An 18162-nucleotide genomic window follows, 5' to 3' on the forward strand; every position below is an offset into this window, starting at 1 on the left:
CACCCAGAAGATCAAAGCATGAAGACGTACATGGCTCACACATTTTAACATCTTTGAGCCAAATCAATGACAATGGGAAGGCCCAAGAGAACATGTCTCCTTGAGTCAACCTAGAAATGAAAGGTGGTGAAACCCTGAGAGATCTTGCAGCAGCTTGGGTCAAAGATAATTAGATGAAAAAAAGGTACAACACTGTTACTGGAGGCAAGCAGTGAGGTCAGTACAGTATCTTCACGGGTGATAAAAACCATTAAATAAAAATGGAGTAAGTACGTTATAAATGCCCCACAGACCATTTGTGGCTGGCAGTACACTCTCTTACCTAAAATTTCCACTTTTTTTACGAAGTCATTTATTTATGTTATAGCATATATATCACTAATTGATAAATTTCTAGTATGTTAGATAGATGTGTCTAAGACTTGCACCTCTCAACAGTAAACTAAGACAGTCCACATTCTTACGTAAGATTCCACACAAAGCCACCACTTGCTTACCTTGCACACAAAGCCACCACTTGCTTACCTTTCAATGAAGCACCTAATTCAACACTTTTTCATCTAATAACACAAGAATTATGTAACTATAACAGTACTACAAACCTGCTGAAATCAATCAAAATGTTCTGCAGGTGCAGTAGGATAGGTAACTGATGGGGGAGGCAACAAATATGTGGAAGTGTTTCTAGTTCATTTCAGCTCTTTAATTATATTTATTAAAAAAATCTGTAAAATACAAATTTCCAATGTGTATTTATAATCTCAAATAAAATGAATTACTGCAATGTAAAATAAATTCCAAACATCAAATAAAGACAACAGAGGTAATAATATTTTTATTTCATGTTAGGTGAATATTTCCAATACAATGCAATGATGAATGTGAAAGTAAACAAATCATATTACAGCACATGTAGTGACTTGAAATAATATTAGAGTAATTAAGATCAACATTTAGTAGATAACAACTTCATTAATATTACCAGTGTTATTACATTTCAAAAGGGTTATCAGTATCACTACCTAAGGAAGAACGGAGGTCATACCTCAAAATAAATGATATAACAATAATAATACTGCATATTTGTACCATTTAACTGTGTTTTACATAAATAAAACACATCTTAAGAGCTTCCTCTCTGTCACTTCCTTAACATTGCATTATGTGCAACACACTCATGCAAAAAGTCACAGTTTTCCTGACACCAAACTGGTAGTTTCAAATCTTGTAGTTTGCATGTTCCATTAGAAATCAGGATAGAACACATGCATCTTATCTGATAACAGAAGTAAAATTTGGATTGTAAATTTTCATCAAGCTGTGAATGTTATACGTATGAGAATATGGGTTAAATGAGGCATGGAAACTATTCAGATTAGATTATATCAGTTTACAATGATGGTGCAAATGACAAACAGTTACTGTATGGATAAATGTTCCTACTACACATGGATTTTATGTCATATGCTATTCACATCCTCCAGAAACAGAAGTTAAAAATAATGACAATTTGTTTGTAAGTGGAATACTGATTCACATCTTTACATCTGAATTGTTCACCCACACAATGATGAAACCAACATTTTGGTCAAGAATAAGTTAGAGTTGAAACAGTGTTGTACCTCATGCCCTGAATCTGCTGGTTAAATTGTTTCCACCTCTGTCTAACAAAACACACATACAAACATCTCAAACTGTAGTATTAAATAACTACAACTCTTATTTCTGTTCTGAAATGGCAGTTGTGATTCTTTCCAGATTGGTGAGTAATTATTTTTTTATGTTCTTCACTCATGATTTCACTTCAACCATTAGTACATTTGACTGAAAGCAAATGATAATGTCATGGATATTCTACATACAGACACTTTCATGCAATGTCTTAAAATCAGATTGTAAAATCTCACTCAGTTTAGTCTTGCACGGACAGGGAAGTGTAAGAATTATTTGGGAAAGAAACAATGCGAGCTATTTAAAAACTGTGGCCTTTGGTACTAATAACAAATTACACTAATTATACAGTCCCTCACTGGCACAGCAACATAAAAATCTTGTCCAAGGAAATACTTGTTTTAAGCCACAAGTATCCTATGTTATAATGGAATAGTAATATTTACGTAACTACAAATGATCACACTATAATCATTAACTGTGCTAAAAAATGATCAATATGTAATGTTAACAGGATACCCTGTATTATAAAGATCTTGATCAAAATCTTCCTGCATTAAAATTCACGTTTTTGTTATGTGGGGTATTTTAATATCTTTACACTGAATGTAAATGTTAGCCATTAATACACAAAATACAACAAACTGGCTATCAGTCATGACTGTTTAGGCAGCACTTGGCACTAAAAAAGAAAAAAAAATGTTCCCAACAATAAAGGAAATTTTTTCCTCTACATTTTGCTTTAAACCCACAACGAATAACGCTATTATTTTACAAGTGCAAAGAAATAAAAAGCAAACTGATACAGTGAAGATGAACATAAAATAAATCACTTTCGAGTAAAATGAGCAATCGTGGGATTAGGTTAATATTTCCAAAAACCTAAGTGCAGATGACTTGTCTGTTCAATTTGTTTCTTTGTATAAAATGAACAATAAATTACAAATAAAAAGTCACTTTAGCAACAGAAATAATGCAAAGCAAAATGAAGAGAAGCATCACATGACTAAAAAACACAAATGGGGAATACAGGAACACATCAAAGATTGTTTCATCTAACAATAGGTTTTATGTCGCATATTGACAACACCACACTTCATAAGGCACGAAGAAAGAGAGACACAGAATTATCATCTCATTACAAACATCCAAGAACACTATCAACTCTGCCTGCAATGCAAAGTTATGGTAAATACTGATGACACCCACTTCGCTTTACTACAGAACACCAGCAGTGACATAAAAGAATCAAGAACATCTGTGTCCATTTTAAACTATATATTATACTTGCCTGACTTTGAAAAAAAAAAAAGGCATTACAGTCTTTCACTTGTTATGGTGTCCCCCTCGAGGACTGTAATAATGGAAGCCTGTTCCACGACTATATCCACCATAAGAAAAATTTCCACGGATGGGACGACCATGATGGAAACTTTTGCCAAGAATTGTAGAACTAGATCCTTGTTGTAACTGCTGCTGCTGTTGTTGTTGTTGTTGTTGTTGTTGTTGTTGTTGTTGCTGCTGCTGCTGATGATGCTGCTGCTGCTGATGTGGTTGTTGATGCTGCCCTTGTTGCTGATGAGGGAGTTGCTGGCGAGCTGAAAGCATTGACTTATGGATGAATGGCGGTATTCGGTCCCAAAGGTTACAGAGTTCTTCCCCAACTGTGGGTTCTATTTCCTAGAAGAAAGAAGAGTAGGCTAGTAAGCATAATGACAATAAGAGAAAGTACACAGATACACTGGATTTTTCTGCACCATTGTTAACAGTAATACAGTGTAATTAATGATAATATTCTTAATATATTGCACTATGTCAACACAATACTGCTACTGTTTCTTATTATTATTACATATAGCATTAACACTCTCTTTGGTTCATTTCATATTCAGATTTTATCTTTGTTTCACCATGCCCTGTCTTTGTAATCGAACAGAACTGTCTGTGGTTTTACTTAGTAACTCTCACGTTCATGTCACTATTCCTTTCTTTCATTGTTTCACCATGCCCTGTCTTTGTAATCGAACAGAACTGTCTGTGGTTTTACTTAGTAACTCTCACGTTCATGTCACTATTCCTTTCTTTCATTCACCTTGATTATGACTACAGTTTTTCTGCATTGCTTTTGATACAATGTAATATACATATCACACCTGTGTAATTATTTTAAAATCAATGTTCATTCTACTTAGATTTAATCAACAGTAAGAATAATGCAGGAGTGAGTTTAGACACTGAAAATGTATCTATTTTGTGCAGCTGTCTTTAAAATTTCAGTTTGGACTTCATGATACTAGTACAAGCTTGAATGTTATTGTAGGAATGGCCAATTTTACTTTAAAACATTCGCTTCTTAGTGGTGACACTGTTCATTAAATCCCACTGCCAAAGATAGGCTACTATCCCAGATGCAGTTTGTAGCTGCCTTATTTCAGTTCCTATAAAGCCTGACAACTTAATCTTAAGAAAAGCTAGAAACTGTAGGCGGAAAAAAAGGGAAAAAAAAAGAAGTACTGCAGAGTTCAAACAAAAATAAATAAATGATCAACAGCATTATACATCAACAGAGGTCACATGGGACATTGCTATAAAACCACTGGTATGTGCACAAATCTCCGGGAACACATTGCAGAATAATGTGACTTAGGTCAGGCACCCATTTCGTAACCTAATGAAACAAATTATATACAGCATTTCAATTTGACAGAGTGCAAATGCATCTACGGTTACTAAGCAAATAACTAGACACAGGAAGGAATGTTTTACACCAACAACATATGTAATCTATGAGGACTGTTCAATGAGTAATTTAACACATTTTTTCTCGGCCAATTCCAGTTGAAAAAGGGAAGAATTTGTTGTGGGACATTGTGCAATATGCCTGCTTCAGATCCTATAGTTTCATGTTGTTTTGATAGGTGGCGGCACGGTACATAACCTTCAAAATGACGTCTGTAATGGAGCTGTGCTGCAGCAGAGAGCTGTCACTGAGTTTCTCTTGGTAGAAAACCAGAGCATCGCAGATATTCATAGCTGCTTGCAGAATGTCTACAGAGACTTGGCAGTGAACAAAAACACAATGAGTCATTGGGCAAGATGTCCGTCATCATTGCAACAAGGTCGTGCAAAACTGTCCGATCCCTAGCGTGCTGTCTGGCCACACACTGCTGTGACTCAGGAATGCGATGTTGGAATGTGTGGGCACTCTCATTCATCCACCAGTTGAGAAACTCAAAGATGTGTGCCCACTGGGTTCCTTGCTACCTAACAGAAGACCACAAAGAGCAATGGAAGGCCATACGCGCAGAATTGCTTGCATTTTACGAGGCTGATCATGACAATCTGTTTGTTGAACATCACCACAGGAAATTAAACAATGTTTCATCACTTCACACTGGAAACGAAACAGTAATCCATGGCGCGGAGGCAAACCACCTCTCCTTCAAAGAGAAAGTTCAAAGCCGCACCCTCAGCTAGTAAAGTAATGTTGACAGTCTTCTGGGACTCTGAAGGGTTATTCTGTTTGATAGCCTCCCTCATGGTGCAATGATCAACTCTGAAGTGTATTATGCTACTCTCAGGTTACAGAAGAAATGACTTTGCTTGTTCGTTAACACAAAAATGTGAACAAACTTCTCCTTCACTATGCATGGACTCACAGAAGTCTGCGCACCCGAGAGGTGCTCACAAAACTTCGTTTGAATGTTCTTCCTATCTATCCTACAGTCTGGATCTTGTACCTTCTGATTCTATCTGTTTGGCCCAATGAAGGATGCACTCCACAGGAAGCAGTACACGGATGATAGGGAAGTTATTCATGCAGCAAGCCGTTGGCTCTGACGTTGACCACTAGAGTGGTACCATACAGGTATACAGGCCCTCCCAGTAAGGTGGCATACGGTTGCACTGAACAGAGATCATGTTGAAAAACAAAAACCAACCTGCTTTCACAAAAAAATGTGCTGCATTACGTCTTGAACACTCTTTGTAGATGCTTTTACACTGAAATGTTCATGACAACAGAATTATTGGCCATGTTATATTCAAGCTTACGTTCCCTAATTGCTCCCCCTGCTTCTTTTGCATCCGTCAAAATACTCCACTATGCTTCTTCCTCAAATCAGCTCTTTTCCTATGTATCATGGCTGTTTTTGTTTTTAAAGAATATCCACATATAATATAAAGATCAGCTGCTTTTCCTGTACACTTAATAATTGCTATTTGCTAATACACAAAATCATTTGGGGAAAGAAAAGCATATAGCCTGGTAAACACCATTGCTTTAACCTAGTACCCCATTTAGTGCCATGGGAAGAAATTAACCAACTCCTATGTTTTCCACAAACACAGGTGCGCGTGCCGCCCCCTTTTAAAAATATGTAACTTCAAAATCATTTGCTATGAAATTTTCTAAATGGTGGGACATGATCTGAATGATGTTCATATATAGTATACTCATTTTTCAGATGATATTGTGCTACAGTTTTGGCACTTTCTATGCTGGTAGTTTCCTACACTTTCTTGTTTCACATCAGGGAAATTTGCCTTTTCTCCTAGGGATATAAACCTGTTGCCTTGACTTTTTCTGGAGGAAAATTCTATCAGTAGCCTGGCAATGTGAAATCAATTTCTCTGCCACTTGATTGCTTTCTATAGTAAACTATAAAAATCATGTGCCGCCAATTCACACAATGCCATTTCATTTCGCATTTCTCACATAACTGCTGAAACTGTTCCAACTTTCCCATAATTTTATTATGCTCTCAGACTACAAAGGAGCAACTGATATTTTCTGTAGTACCATATCTGCTTTTTCTATGGTAGCCATGCATTCCCTTGGATCCTGTAATGTGATGAGAAAAGTTTCTGGCCGGTTGTTCACCGATTTCACAACTAACGATAACTTCCATTCTCAAATTTAAATTCATTCCTCTTCAATTTTTCACTTTTTTAATAATTTTTTGAGTCCCTTCTAACTTCCCTGGGATGTGCACAACAAAAAATTCCTCTTTTGTGTGGTGTTTTCATCAGCTGTGCTGCAAGAGAAGAGATTGCAGAAGACAAGAGAAACAGAATTATCTGGCTATTGTCTGACATTACTCTGTTTCAGTATATGTTCTCTCAGTGTGATACATCTTCTCCCAGTATGAAATGAGAAGGTTCTTTTGATTTCAAAGAGCAAAACCAACATTTAATTGACTGATTGAAGATTAGATCTTTGGGACAGAGATGTCTTAGTCAAGCAGATCTTCACTAGCTTCTGGACTCCCTCTAAATCAGAAACATTATCACCTCCAGAGTATGGAAGCAGAATATCATACACCATTTCCTAGTCTCTAAGATTATTCAAATTCAAATAATTACACATCTGAAAATGTAAAATGTGAGAAGAAAACTTCAGTCTCCTTTCAAATACAATTATAGTTGCTGGTGAATTCACTCTACCCTGGACATGTTGGCAAAAATACTTGTTTAAAGTTGAAATGATAATTAAATCAAGACCCTCAGCTGTCGACAGGTGTTGATATACATCAATGGGGACAGTTAAAAATGTGTGCCCCAACCGGGGCTCGAACCCAGGATCTCCTGTTTACATGGCAGACGCTCTATCCATCTGAGCCACCAAGGGCACAGAGGATAGGGCGACTGCAGGGATTTATCCCTTGCATGCTCCCCGTGAGACCCACATTCCCAACTTAATGTCCACACACTACATTCGTAGTGCCCCTGCCCATTACACTCATTACTCGTAGCAGACAATTTTACTGAGTCCCGTAAGAGTCCAGGCAATGCGTGCGCATCTGCACAGAAGGTCAATGGCCGGTTAGCCTTAACTATATGAAGATGGTAGCTGTTCTTTTGGACATGTCTGAAAGAAAAGCTACCATCTTCATATTCATGTGTGCTTAAAGTTGGGGGTAAGCATAAAACATCATCTGAAATCGTTCTGAATGCTTTCTCAGAAAATTATTTAAGTCAAGTAGTTCACAAGCCCACTCAAAGCGAAAATGATTGCAAAAACATACTTCACCTCTTTGCAACAAATAATCCTGAGCAAATAAGGAGCATCATGGTGGATACAGGAATTTTGTGAGACTAAATAACGTAACAACAAAACCCATCAAAAATAAATGAAAATCACATGTAATTAAAAAAGCAGATAAACACACACTTGATGCCTTCCTATGAGACAGTCTCCACTCCTTCCAATCTGACTATACAGGTGTAGTAAAGATGTGGTTTAAATTCTAACAAATAGTATTGACGGCACTTGGGAGATACACTATATGATCAAAAGTATCTGGACACCTGGCTGAAAATGACTTACAAGTTCATGGTACCCTCCATCAGCAATGTTGGAATTCAATATAGTGTTGACCCACCTTTAGCCTTGATGACAGCTTCCACTCTCGCAGGCATATGTTCAATCAAGTGCTGGAATGTTTCTTGGGGAATGACAGCCCGTTCTTCATGCAGTGCTGAGGAGAGGTATCGATATCGGTCGGTGAGGCCTGGCATGAAGTTGGCATTCCAAAATGTCCCAAAGGTGTTCTATAGGATTCAGTCAGGACTCTGGGCAAGCCACTCTATTAGAGGGATGTTATTGTCATGTAACCTCACCGCAACAGGCCGTGCATTATGCACAGGTGCTCGATTGTGTTGAAAATGCAATCTTCATCCCCGAATTGCTCTTCAACAGTGGGAAGCAAGAAGGTGCTTAAAACATCAATGTAGGCCTTTGCCGTGATAGTGCCATGTAAAACAACAAGGGGTGCAAGCCCCCTACATGAAAAACATGACCACACCATAACACCACCATCTATGAATTTTACTGTTGGCACTATACATGCTGGCAGATGACATTCACCGGGCATTTGCCATAACCACGCCCTGCCATCGGATCGCCACACTGTGTACTGTGATTCGTCACTCCACACAACGTTTTTCCACTGTTCAACTCTTCAATCGTTCAGTTTGGAATTTCCATGTGATGGTCTGGATAGATGTCTGCCTATTACACATTACGACCTCTTCAACTGTCGACGGTCTCTGTCAGTCAACAGACGAGGCTGGCCTGTATGCTTTTGTGCTGTATGTGTCCCTTCACATTTCCATGTATGACACAAGTGACACCCAATCACCTGACTACATTCGAAGTCCGTGAGTTCCGCAGAGCACTCCATTCTGCTCTCTTACAATGTCTAATGACTACAGAGGTCGCTGATATGGAGTACCTGACAGTAGGTAGCAGCACAATGCACCTAATATGAAAAACATATGTTTTTGAAGGAGTCCAAATACTTTTGATTACATAGTGTATGATTGTTTGGATAAACTCATTGCAAAGTGGTCTGTTAGCACGAGAGTGTCAGAAATTCCACTTGATGGCAACATACTGAGAGATAAGGCACTTCAGTTTGCTGCAAAACAGGGGCCTCGAACTTCACAGTATCAAGTGGTTGGCTCAATCAATTTAAAACTCATTGCGACATTGTTTAAAACCAATTGTGTGGTGAAATTGTAAGTGGTTATAGTGGAACTGAGGACCAATGGAAAAAAGAACTGCAAAATATCTTTAAAGATTATGATCAAAAAAATATTTTTAATTTTGATGAAACTGATCTTTTTATAACATATTACCAAGTAAAACCTTCTTTTTTTTTAATTTAAATCATTTTAAACTATCTTATGTATTATAGGTGAGAAATACTACAGTGGGATAACCATTTTACTTATGGTCAATGCTGATCGGTCTGAAAAATCACTTCCTTTGGTAACTGGTAAACTGAAAAAGCTAAGGTGTTTAAAAATGTGAGAACTCTGCCTACTAATTATGATTCCTACAGCACTGCACAGATGACCAGTTCCATCTTCACATCCACCATTCACGCACTGGATGCTAAAATGGGGCCAAGAAATTGTAAAATAATGCTGCTACGTGACAGTTGTCCAGTATGCCCTGACAATCTGCAGCTCAGAAATATTGAGTTAGTGTTACTGCCTCCAAATTGACGAGTGAGCGTCAACTGTCTGAGCTGGGAATCATCCATTCATTTAAATGGAAATATAGAACAGTTCTTGTACAGAAGGCCATATTTATGCACGATAATGACATGGACCCAAAATCTAAGACTATAACACTTTTGTGTGCTATGCACTATGTAGCCAAAGCATGGATGGATGTGACTTGTTTAACTATTTCTAACCCTTTTATGAAAGCAGGATTTAAGTTCACAGAAAACACACAGGAACCACTGGAAGATGATTTGTCTGAGCCTATAGAGCCTTCTGTAATAGGCACATCGTTTATGTTTTCAAGAGTATGTCAGTGTTGATGCTTCAGTCATCACTTCAGAGGTGCCAACATTTAGAAGAGGGAAAGAAAGAGATGATTGGTGAAAACGATGATGAAAATGGTGGCCAAAAACCAGTTGTGTTGTACCAAGCAGTAGAGAATCTATGGGAGCTATTAGCATTTTGAGGCAGTACATTAGTGGTGCATCAGGTGATGATAATGTGTTTCATGCTTTGTACATTCTGGAGAAAGTAGAGCTAATTATTATTAGAAAGAAATGAAAACAATTAATTACTTCAGATTTTATAAATAGGCAACATTTAAATTAAAATCCTTTCAACCCTCTTCCTTCCCCCTCAACGCTTCTTCTTGAAGAAGGAGCCACTGGCTCAGAAAGTTTGCCTAATTAAAACCTTTTTTTATATGTGTGTTCTGCTGCTGCTGCTTGGTGAGTAGATTTTTTATCCATCCAATATAAAGAGGCTAATCTTAGAAGCTAGATTAAGAAAAGGCAAACCTAAGTTTCTAGCATTTGTAGACCTAGAGAAAGCTTTTGACAATGTTGACTGGAATACTCTCTTTTAAATTCTGAAGGTGGCAGGAGTAAAATACAGGGAGCAAAAGGCTATTTACAATTTGTACAGAAACCAGATGGCAGTTATAAGAGTCGAGGGACATGACAGGGAAGCAGTGGTTGGGAAGGGAGTGAGACAGGGTTGTAGCCTCTCCCCGATGTTATTCAATCTGTGTATTGAGCAAGCAGTAAAGGAAACAAAAGAAAAATTCAGAGTAGGTGATAAAATCCATGGAGAAGAAATAAAAACTTTGAGGTTTGCCAATGACATTGTCATTCTGTCAGAGACAGCAAAGGACTTGGAAGAGCAATTGGACGGAATGGACAGTGTCTTGAAAGGAGGATATAAGATGAACATCAACAAAAGCAAAACGAGGATAATGGAATGTAGTCACGTTAATTCAGGTGATGCTGAGGGAATTAGATTAGGAAATGAGACTCTTAAAGTAGTAAAGGAGTTTTGCTATTTGGGGAGCAAAACAACTGATGATGGTTGAAGTAGAGAGGATACAAAATGTAGACTGGCAATGGCAAGGAAAGCGTTTCTGAAGAAGAGAAATTTGTTAACATCGAGTATAGATTTAAGTGTCAGGAAGTCGTTTCTGAAAGTATTCGTATGGAGTGTAGCCACGTATGGAAGTGAAACATGGACGATAAATAGAATGGACAAGAAGAGAATAGAAGCTTTCGAAATGTGGAGCTACAGAAGAATGCTGAAGATTAGATGGGTAGATCACATAACTAATGAAGAGGTATTGAATAGAATTGGGGAGAAGAGGAGTTTGTGGCACAAATTGACTAAAAGAAGGGATCTTTTGGTAGGACATGTTCTGAAGCATCAAGGGATCACCAATTTAGTATTGGAGGGCAGCGTGGAGGGTAAAAATTGAAGAGGGAGACCAAGAGATGAATACACTAAGCAGATTCAGAAGGATGTAGGCTGCAGTACCTACCGGGAGATGAAGCAGCTTGCACAGTATAGAGTAGCATGGAGAGCTGCATCAAACCAGTCTCAGGACTGAAGACCACAACAACAACAACAACAACAACTACAAAGGGAATGACAGTAAGAGTAATTTATTCATTTTAGCTTCTTGTGTATTCTTTGCTTTCCTGAATTTTTTACTTTTTGGTGTCAGTCCACTGAAAAGTGTAAAAAGGGTGTTTGCCTGCATGGCACGATACAATTTTCTAAATACCGTATTTACTCGAATCTAAGCCGCACTATTTTCCGGTTTTTGTAATCCAAAAAACCGCCTGCGGCTTAGAATCGAGTGCAAAGCGAGCGGAAGTTCTTAAAAATGTCGGCGGGAGCCGCCACAACTTAGTTCTGCCGTCGAATATATGTAGCACTACACAGGCATGCTTTGTAGGCACAAAGATAAATACAAATTCCGTATTGTTCATCTTCGAATGTAGCAGCATTTCAATGTACTACGAAAACCAGACTGTCAAGAATGTTTAGGATGTTTGTCAATATGGCTAACTCTACGTTCTGATTTTTTTCCTATCTGTGAGAAGAGATGGTTGCTAATAGGAACTTTTATAAATTGTGAATCACATGCAGTATTCTCGTCACCATAAGAATAATATGAATATAAACATTTTGCCATGTACTGTTTCGTGTTTGCTGCTATCTCATTTAAATCCTGTCGGCGTAATAAACCACAAAACTAGAGTGAGAAACAGCAAACGCGGAAGAATATACATATCATGTCATGTTTATATTCGTATTATTCTTATGCTAAACAGTGATACAGTCAGAAATGAAGCGAGGCAATTGACTAGATTTTTAAATCTAAGATGACTCTAATTTCTGTGCAGAATGTAATGTGCTAAAGAGGCGCTTGCAAAGATTTTCAAACGGAGAAAAATTTTCGCTACACGTTCAGAACATCTTCTATCAGACGCAGTCTATTATTTGGTTCTTATTAATCATTATCAAAGAAAGCAGCAGTATAAGTAACAACAAGTAGCAGTCTCTTGCCATTGTTTCGCTACTGAGACTATTCCTCTCTCTCTCTCTCTCTCTCTCTCTCTCTCTCTCTCTCTCTCTCTCTCTCTTTTTTATTTGTAAGTGGCGGTAGCGCGCACAAAAGCAAGCCATGTCGCGATCAGTGACAGGCCGTAAACACACAGTATCAGAGTACGACAAACAATGCATGACCCAGTACAGTAATGCATTTTCAGCGTAGAGTGACATAAACACCTATAACAAAGAAAGCTGCGCTTATCAGATCAAAGAAAAATAAGCAATCAATTCAAACCAGGCGAAGCACGTGAAAAAGGAAGGGTACCCGTATAAATACGGACGGAGCGCCTGATGCATAGCAATGGCTACCTGGTAAAGCTTAACTGCTAAGCTTACGACTCGAACCAAACTACTGTAGCTGTATCGTCATTCATTCGACCAAAATTGTCTGATATTACAGTGGACCAACTTTGTTTCGATTTGGAGATGCGGCCTAAAACTTTTCTCCCCTTGAATTTCGAGTCTCAAATTTCAGGTGCGGCTTAGATTCGGGAAACTTTTTTTCCTTGATTTTGAGTCTCATTTTTCAGGTGCGGCTTAGATTCGAGTGCGGCTTAGACTCGAGTAAATACGGTATACATCACCTTTCGAATTTTTTTCACTTCCAGTAACTCCTATAAAGTTTATCCTTTCATTAATTAATATGTTTGAAGTTTCTTATTATTTATAAGAAATATTTTCAGAATAACATGGCAGTAATCTCATTTCATCAGGATTTGTGCATGTAACACTGAATATGCATTCACTGCAACATTTTGTAAGTGAATGAAATGGCCATTTTGAACACCGGAAGCAGCTCAGCCATCAATAGGCATATAAACAAGACTTAGAACATTTCTAATCTATCAGATGAATCTTCCTTCAAAAATAACAGACAAGACACATACCTGCACATATATACTGTCACTGCTGACTACATTATGCTGGCACTCCAAATTGACAGAGGTGAGGGCTGGGCAAGGGTAGGAAACAGTTGTGGAGTTACAGGGAAGGCAAGATGGAAGGGTAGCTGATTGATGCAACAAGGACATTGGAAAGGACTGTGGCACTGGTGAACTCACTCTAGCGTAGGCAGGAGGACTTGTGTGCGGCATGCAGTGAAATGGATTGGGAACGGGAGATAGAAGAGAAAAAGAGGTAACCGATGGAGAGGAAGGTGTGAGTGCAGAATGACTGAAATTGGGAGTGGGGCAGAAGGTACTGGAGACTGAAGCTAGGTGAATTACAGAATCGAATGATGTGTTGCCAGGAGTTTACTATCTAAGTAGTTGAGAGAAGATGATATTAGGTAGGAGACGAGGTACTGGCAGAAGTAAAGCTGTGAGTACCGGGCGTGAGTCGTGCTTCGGTAGCTCAGTTGGTAGAGCACTTGCCCGCGAAAGGCAAAGGTCCCGAGTTCGAGTCTCGGTCGGGCACACAGTTTTAATCTGCCAGGAAGTTTCATATCAGCGCACACTCCGCTGCAGAGTGAAAATCTCATTCTGGAAACTCTCTATACTGCTTATAATCATTTCAAAGGCCATTATAGGAAAGACAATGCTGCATTCATTTCATGTTTAGCATCCTACTGACTCAGATCATAATTCTGTAGTCATAGGATTTGAGGTAACATATTAGAAATGTACACTGTTCATGCTTTATGTTTCTTTCTAAAACTCTTCACTTGTTGGAAATATTAAAAATAACAGTTAACTGTAGAGATTAATGCAGCTAAGTTCAGCGATAGATTAACAAAAAAGGCAATCTACTATGTGGGGAATCTTTCACTACAAATGCAAGCAAGCTAAATCAATCAGCATAAAACATATAGGACAGAGTTCTTCATTGGAGAAAATATGGCACTGAAGCTTTTGACTATCTGTTATGATAATACGACATGGAATATACATTCAATGCAACATTTTTCAAGTGAATGAAATGGCCATTCTGAAACTATGAAGTTGATAGTTTCTTCATACTTACTGCAATAAAAATACTAGCACAGCTGTATAACAATATTTACAGTGAAGTGCATGAATCTAGTTTCAAAAGAACATCTCTATAGCCACCGTTAGGAGAAGAGAAAACACAACATTAGATAATAATCTTTTCCCCTATATTTAGCATAGAGACAAAGAAACCAAAGGAATCACACAGTTTGGGAATGGAGAGTACAGAAGGATGGACAAGCGAAGATAAAGAGAAAGGGGTATGAATCAGGGGGAACTTGGTTGAAATAACAAGCAACACCAAGGAGTAAGACGAGTTATATTGCATTTGAAAATTTCCCTTTCGACACCCAAGATGTTCCATGTTAGTGACACATGCACATAAATTATGAATGTAGTTCTACCTGGCCGTCACGACTAGTCTGCACCCGCCGGTTTTCATTGAAAGGGTTGAGCAGGTGCCTGGTTGCCTGGAATGGCACATTAGCTCTCTTCAGCCATTCAACAGGCAATGGCTGCCCCATATTGGGGCCACCAAGTTCATGAATCTCTGGTAGTGGCTGACAGTCACCAGAGGGATCTGCAGGGGCTCCTGTTCGAGGTGGATCAACAGGTCTTGTACCCAACAATCGTGCATACCCTTGAAAATGACCACTCCCCTGGACGCTGAACACCAGAATGACACGCTTGCCCTCCTGTAAAATACAAGGTTGCACTGCATCATACAGAACTAAAAGATGCAGGTAACATAAGTGCCTTGTCCCTTACAGTTCCTCGTAGACACAGCCACTATGTCCATGATTACACAGTGAAATAGAAAGAAAGTACCCACAGTTTTACCACACACTCTGCAGAAGTCCAGTTCAGTTGTGAAAAGGTAGCCACTCAGTGACAGCACCTAACAATCTTTCCTTCAAATACAGTATATAAATATTTTCTAGGAATTTATATTATAAGCATTTGTTACATGGTGACACTAATCTGTGAAACATACATCTATTCAATTGGCTTGGAATTTATATGGATATACATTACTGATGGATGAAGGAGGAAGCTTTTCCTCTCATTCAAAACTTCACATCAATATCGTGCCACAAAGGCGAGGACGAATTTAATAGGACGAGGCTTTTCAGGATTCACAGACCCTAAATTCACAGGTAGCAATTGTGAGAAGGAAGGAAAGCAAACATGAAGGTATAAATGCCTGAGTGAAAAGTAAGATGGGTTAAAAAAAAACTAGAAGTGAAAGATTAATATAGTCACAAAATAGAAAGAAAAACTGGAAAGGGGGAGGGGGGGGGGGAAGAAAAAGTGGGAGGAGATGATGAAAAAATAAGTAAAAAATACAATTATAACAACTGCCTTATAGGAGAAATGGGACACAGACATATGTCCCGATACACTTGGATGATTCAGAGATACAATTTTTTCCCAGTGATGACAGCAAACATTACAAATGCATAGAGAACATACTCAAAATTGTGCAGAGTTTTTCTACAGTGACCATTCTAGAATAAAGTTTGTTTCACAATCTAAATAAAGATATAGAGAAGTGACACAGTTTTTACGTATTACACAGAGTTTTTTGCAATCAATAATGAAATTACGAATTTTACAGCTTCTGTATTTACCTGATTATAAGACGAGGTTTTTTCCAAAATTCACCATTCGAAAAATTTTATGTCTTATATTTGCAGATTAAACTGCTACTGCTGAGGCCAAAGTTTTTATATTGATTAACGGATTACTATTGGATTCATCTTACAATTCCAGATGAAGCTTTGGCTACTGAGGTTTTGTACATCATTTTGAACAGCCCTGAAGTGTAGGGCAAATCAAACAATACTTGCATTTGAATAGGTTCGATATTTCCCGAAATGCTGAAGCACTCAATATGGTATTGACCTTGTTCGAACAATCGTGGGACATTTGACTCAGAGTGACAGGGCAAGAGATAAGCGAGAAACTATGAACTAGCCATTGCAACAATCTAATGCACTGCTTAAAAATTCACAATTTTGTGGAACACATGAGGACATAATACTAAATTCTATGAACTCACAAACTTTTGTTGTATCTAAACAGGTATGCAATAAAAGTTCACATACATGTGTGGATACTGTACACTAAATACATTTGTGATGGTTTTTAAGTAAAGGTTCAAAGGTGAAAATCTGGTCCTTCAGAAACCACCTCTTGATTCTGAACCAAGTCAATATTTTATTTCATCATGAGAAACTAGCGATTTACCAAGTGGGTTGCAAATGAGAAATTTAGTCACTGTACATGTATCAGAATACTGGAGAGACTCGCTACCAGCTTTTAAACAAGATGATGACATTCAGATGAAACAAGAAGGAAAATAATCCAGAATGAAAGGTCTAACAAATGAAATAAATTGTATTAAACTGCCTGTAATTGCTGTCTCGAGAATAAATTACAACATAAAGACACAGTATGAACAGGTGTCACTAGATCACGGGATGAGCGAAAGTTCAAGAACTGCGATCGTTTGTTTACATATTAGTTGCTACCATTACATATGACCTGCACCCTAGAAGATGTTGTTGTCCATATTTCACTGTTGCTCCAGGACAGCACTATGGAAAGTTGGAGGGGGAACAGTGATCCAGCTTAGTTTATAGCTATGATCAGTGTGAGGAGGGGAGTTTGAGCAGGCAGAAACTTTGTTATGCAGCCTACCATGGGAATGTATACTGTAGACTATAGCTTGTAATAACATTTACCACGTTTAAACTAGATTTTGCTTGAATCCATATGCACTCAGAATCGAACTGACTTTAAAATTGGACAGGTATTCAACAATAGCTTACATTTCTGCAGGAGACACTAAAAGTCTTGATGGGGGCCAGTGGCGTACTTATGTGTTTCATGCAGCAATGTTGTCGACACTGACCATGAGGTGTGACGGGAACCATTGGGGATGTGTAAGCTGCTGGTTTCACAAAACCAATGAGAGAGCAGCAGGCAGATGATATGTTAGGAAGCAAGAGACATTGTAACATTCTCATGTCAGAATGGAGGCAAAATCTGCTGTGTGTTAAGAAAAAAAGGCTGCTGTTCTCATATCCCATAGTAACCAAAAACTCAGAAATTGCAACATATTCAGAAGGATAGCCAAATATTGGTGACAACAGAGATTTAAGTTTCACGGATGTCCTGTAAGGATGATGATGATGATAAAAAATAGTGGTACAACAGACGGCAGACTAAGTAAACAAAAAAAGGCAGTGAACACAAAAATTAATGTAAGCAATTCCTTTTTGTTAATTTTATTTCTCCCTGTATTATCAAAATGCAGACAATCAATAAATGGCATAAATGTAGAATGGGTGTAACTCACCATATAGCGGAGATGCTGAGTCATGATAGGCACAACAAAAAGATTCACACAATTATAGCTTTCGGCCATTAAGACCTTTGTCAACAATAGACATAACACACACACACACACACACACACACACACACACAAACACACACACACACGCACATACACAATCACGCAAATGCAACTCGCACACATGTCTGCAGTCTCAGGCAACCGAAACCACACTGCCTGAGACTGTAGACATGTGTGCGAGTTGCATTTGTGTGTGTGTGTGTGTGTGTGTGTGTGTGTGTGTGTGTGTGTGTCTACT

The 18162-nt window shown here is 38.3% G+C and overlaps 1 protein-coding gene across 2 annotated transcripts in view; it reads right to left on the minus strand.

Annotated features, from left to right (window-relative positions):
- Positions 1-737: 737 nt before the first annotated feature.
- The window catches only part of LOC126094763 (3'-5' RNA helicase YTHDC2-like), a 287438-nt gene continuing 270013 nt past the window's right edge, over positions 738-18162 (minus strand). Inside the window, exons 23-24 of one of the 2 annotated variants that reach the window (XM_049909314.1) lie at positions 14906-15196; positions 738-3351 (exon numbers count right to left, since the gene is read on the minus strand). In XM_049909314.1, coding sequence (XP_049765271.1) covers positions 2998-3351; positions 14906-15196 — 645 coding nt within the window. In that variant the 3' untranslated portion in view covers positions 738-2997. The remainder of the gene's footprint in view (positions 3352-14905; positions 15197-18162) is intronic. The other variant, XM_049909315.1, reaches the window with a different exon arrangement.

Source organism: Schistocerca cancellata, chromosome 8, assembly GCF_023864275.1.
Source record: "Schistocerca cancellata isolate TAMUIC-IGC-003103 chromosome 8, iqSchCanc2.1, whole genome shotgun sequence".
In the NCBI taxonomy this organism is placed as follows: domain Eukaryota; kingdom Metazoa; phylum Arthropoda; class Insecta; order Orthoptera; family Acrididae; genus Schistocerca; species Schistocerca cancellata.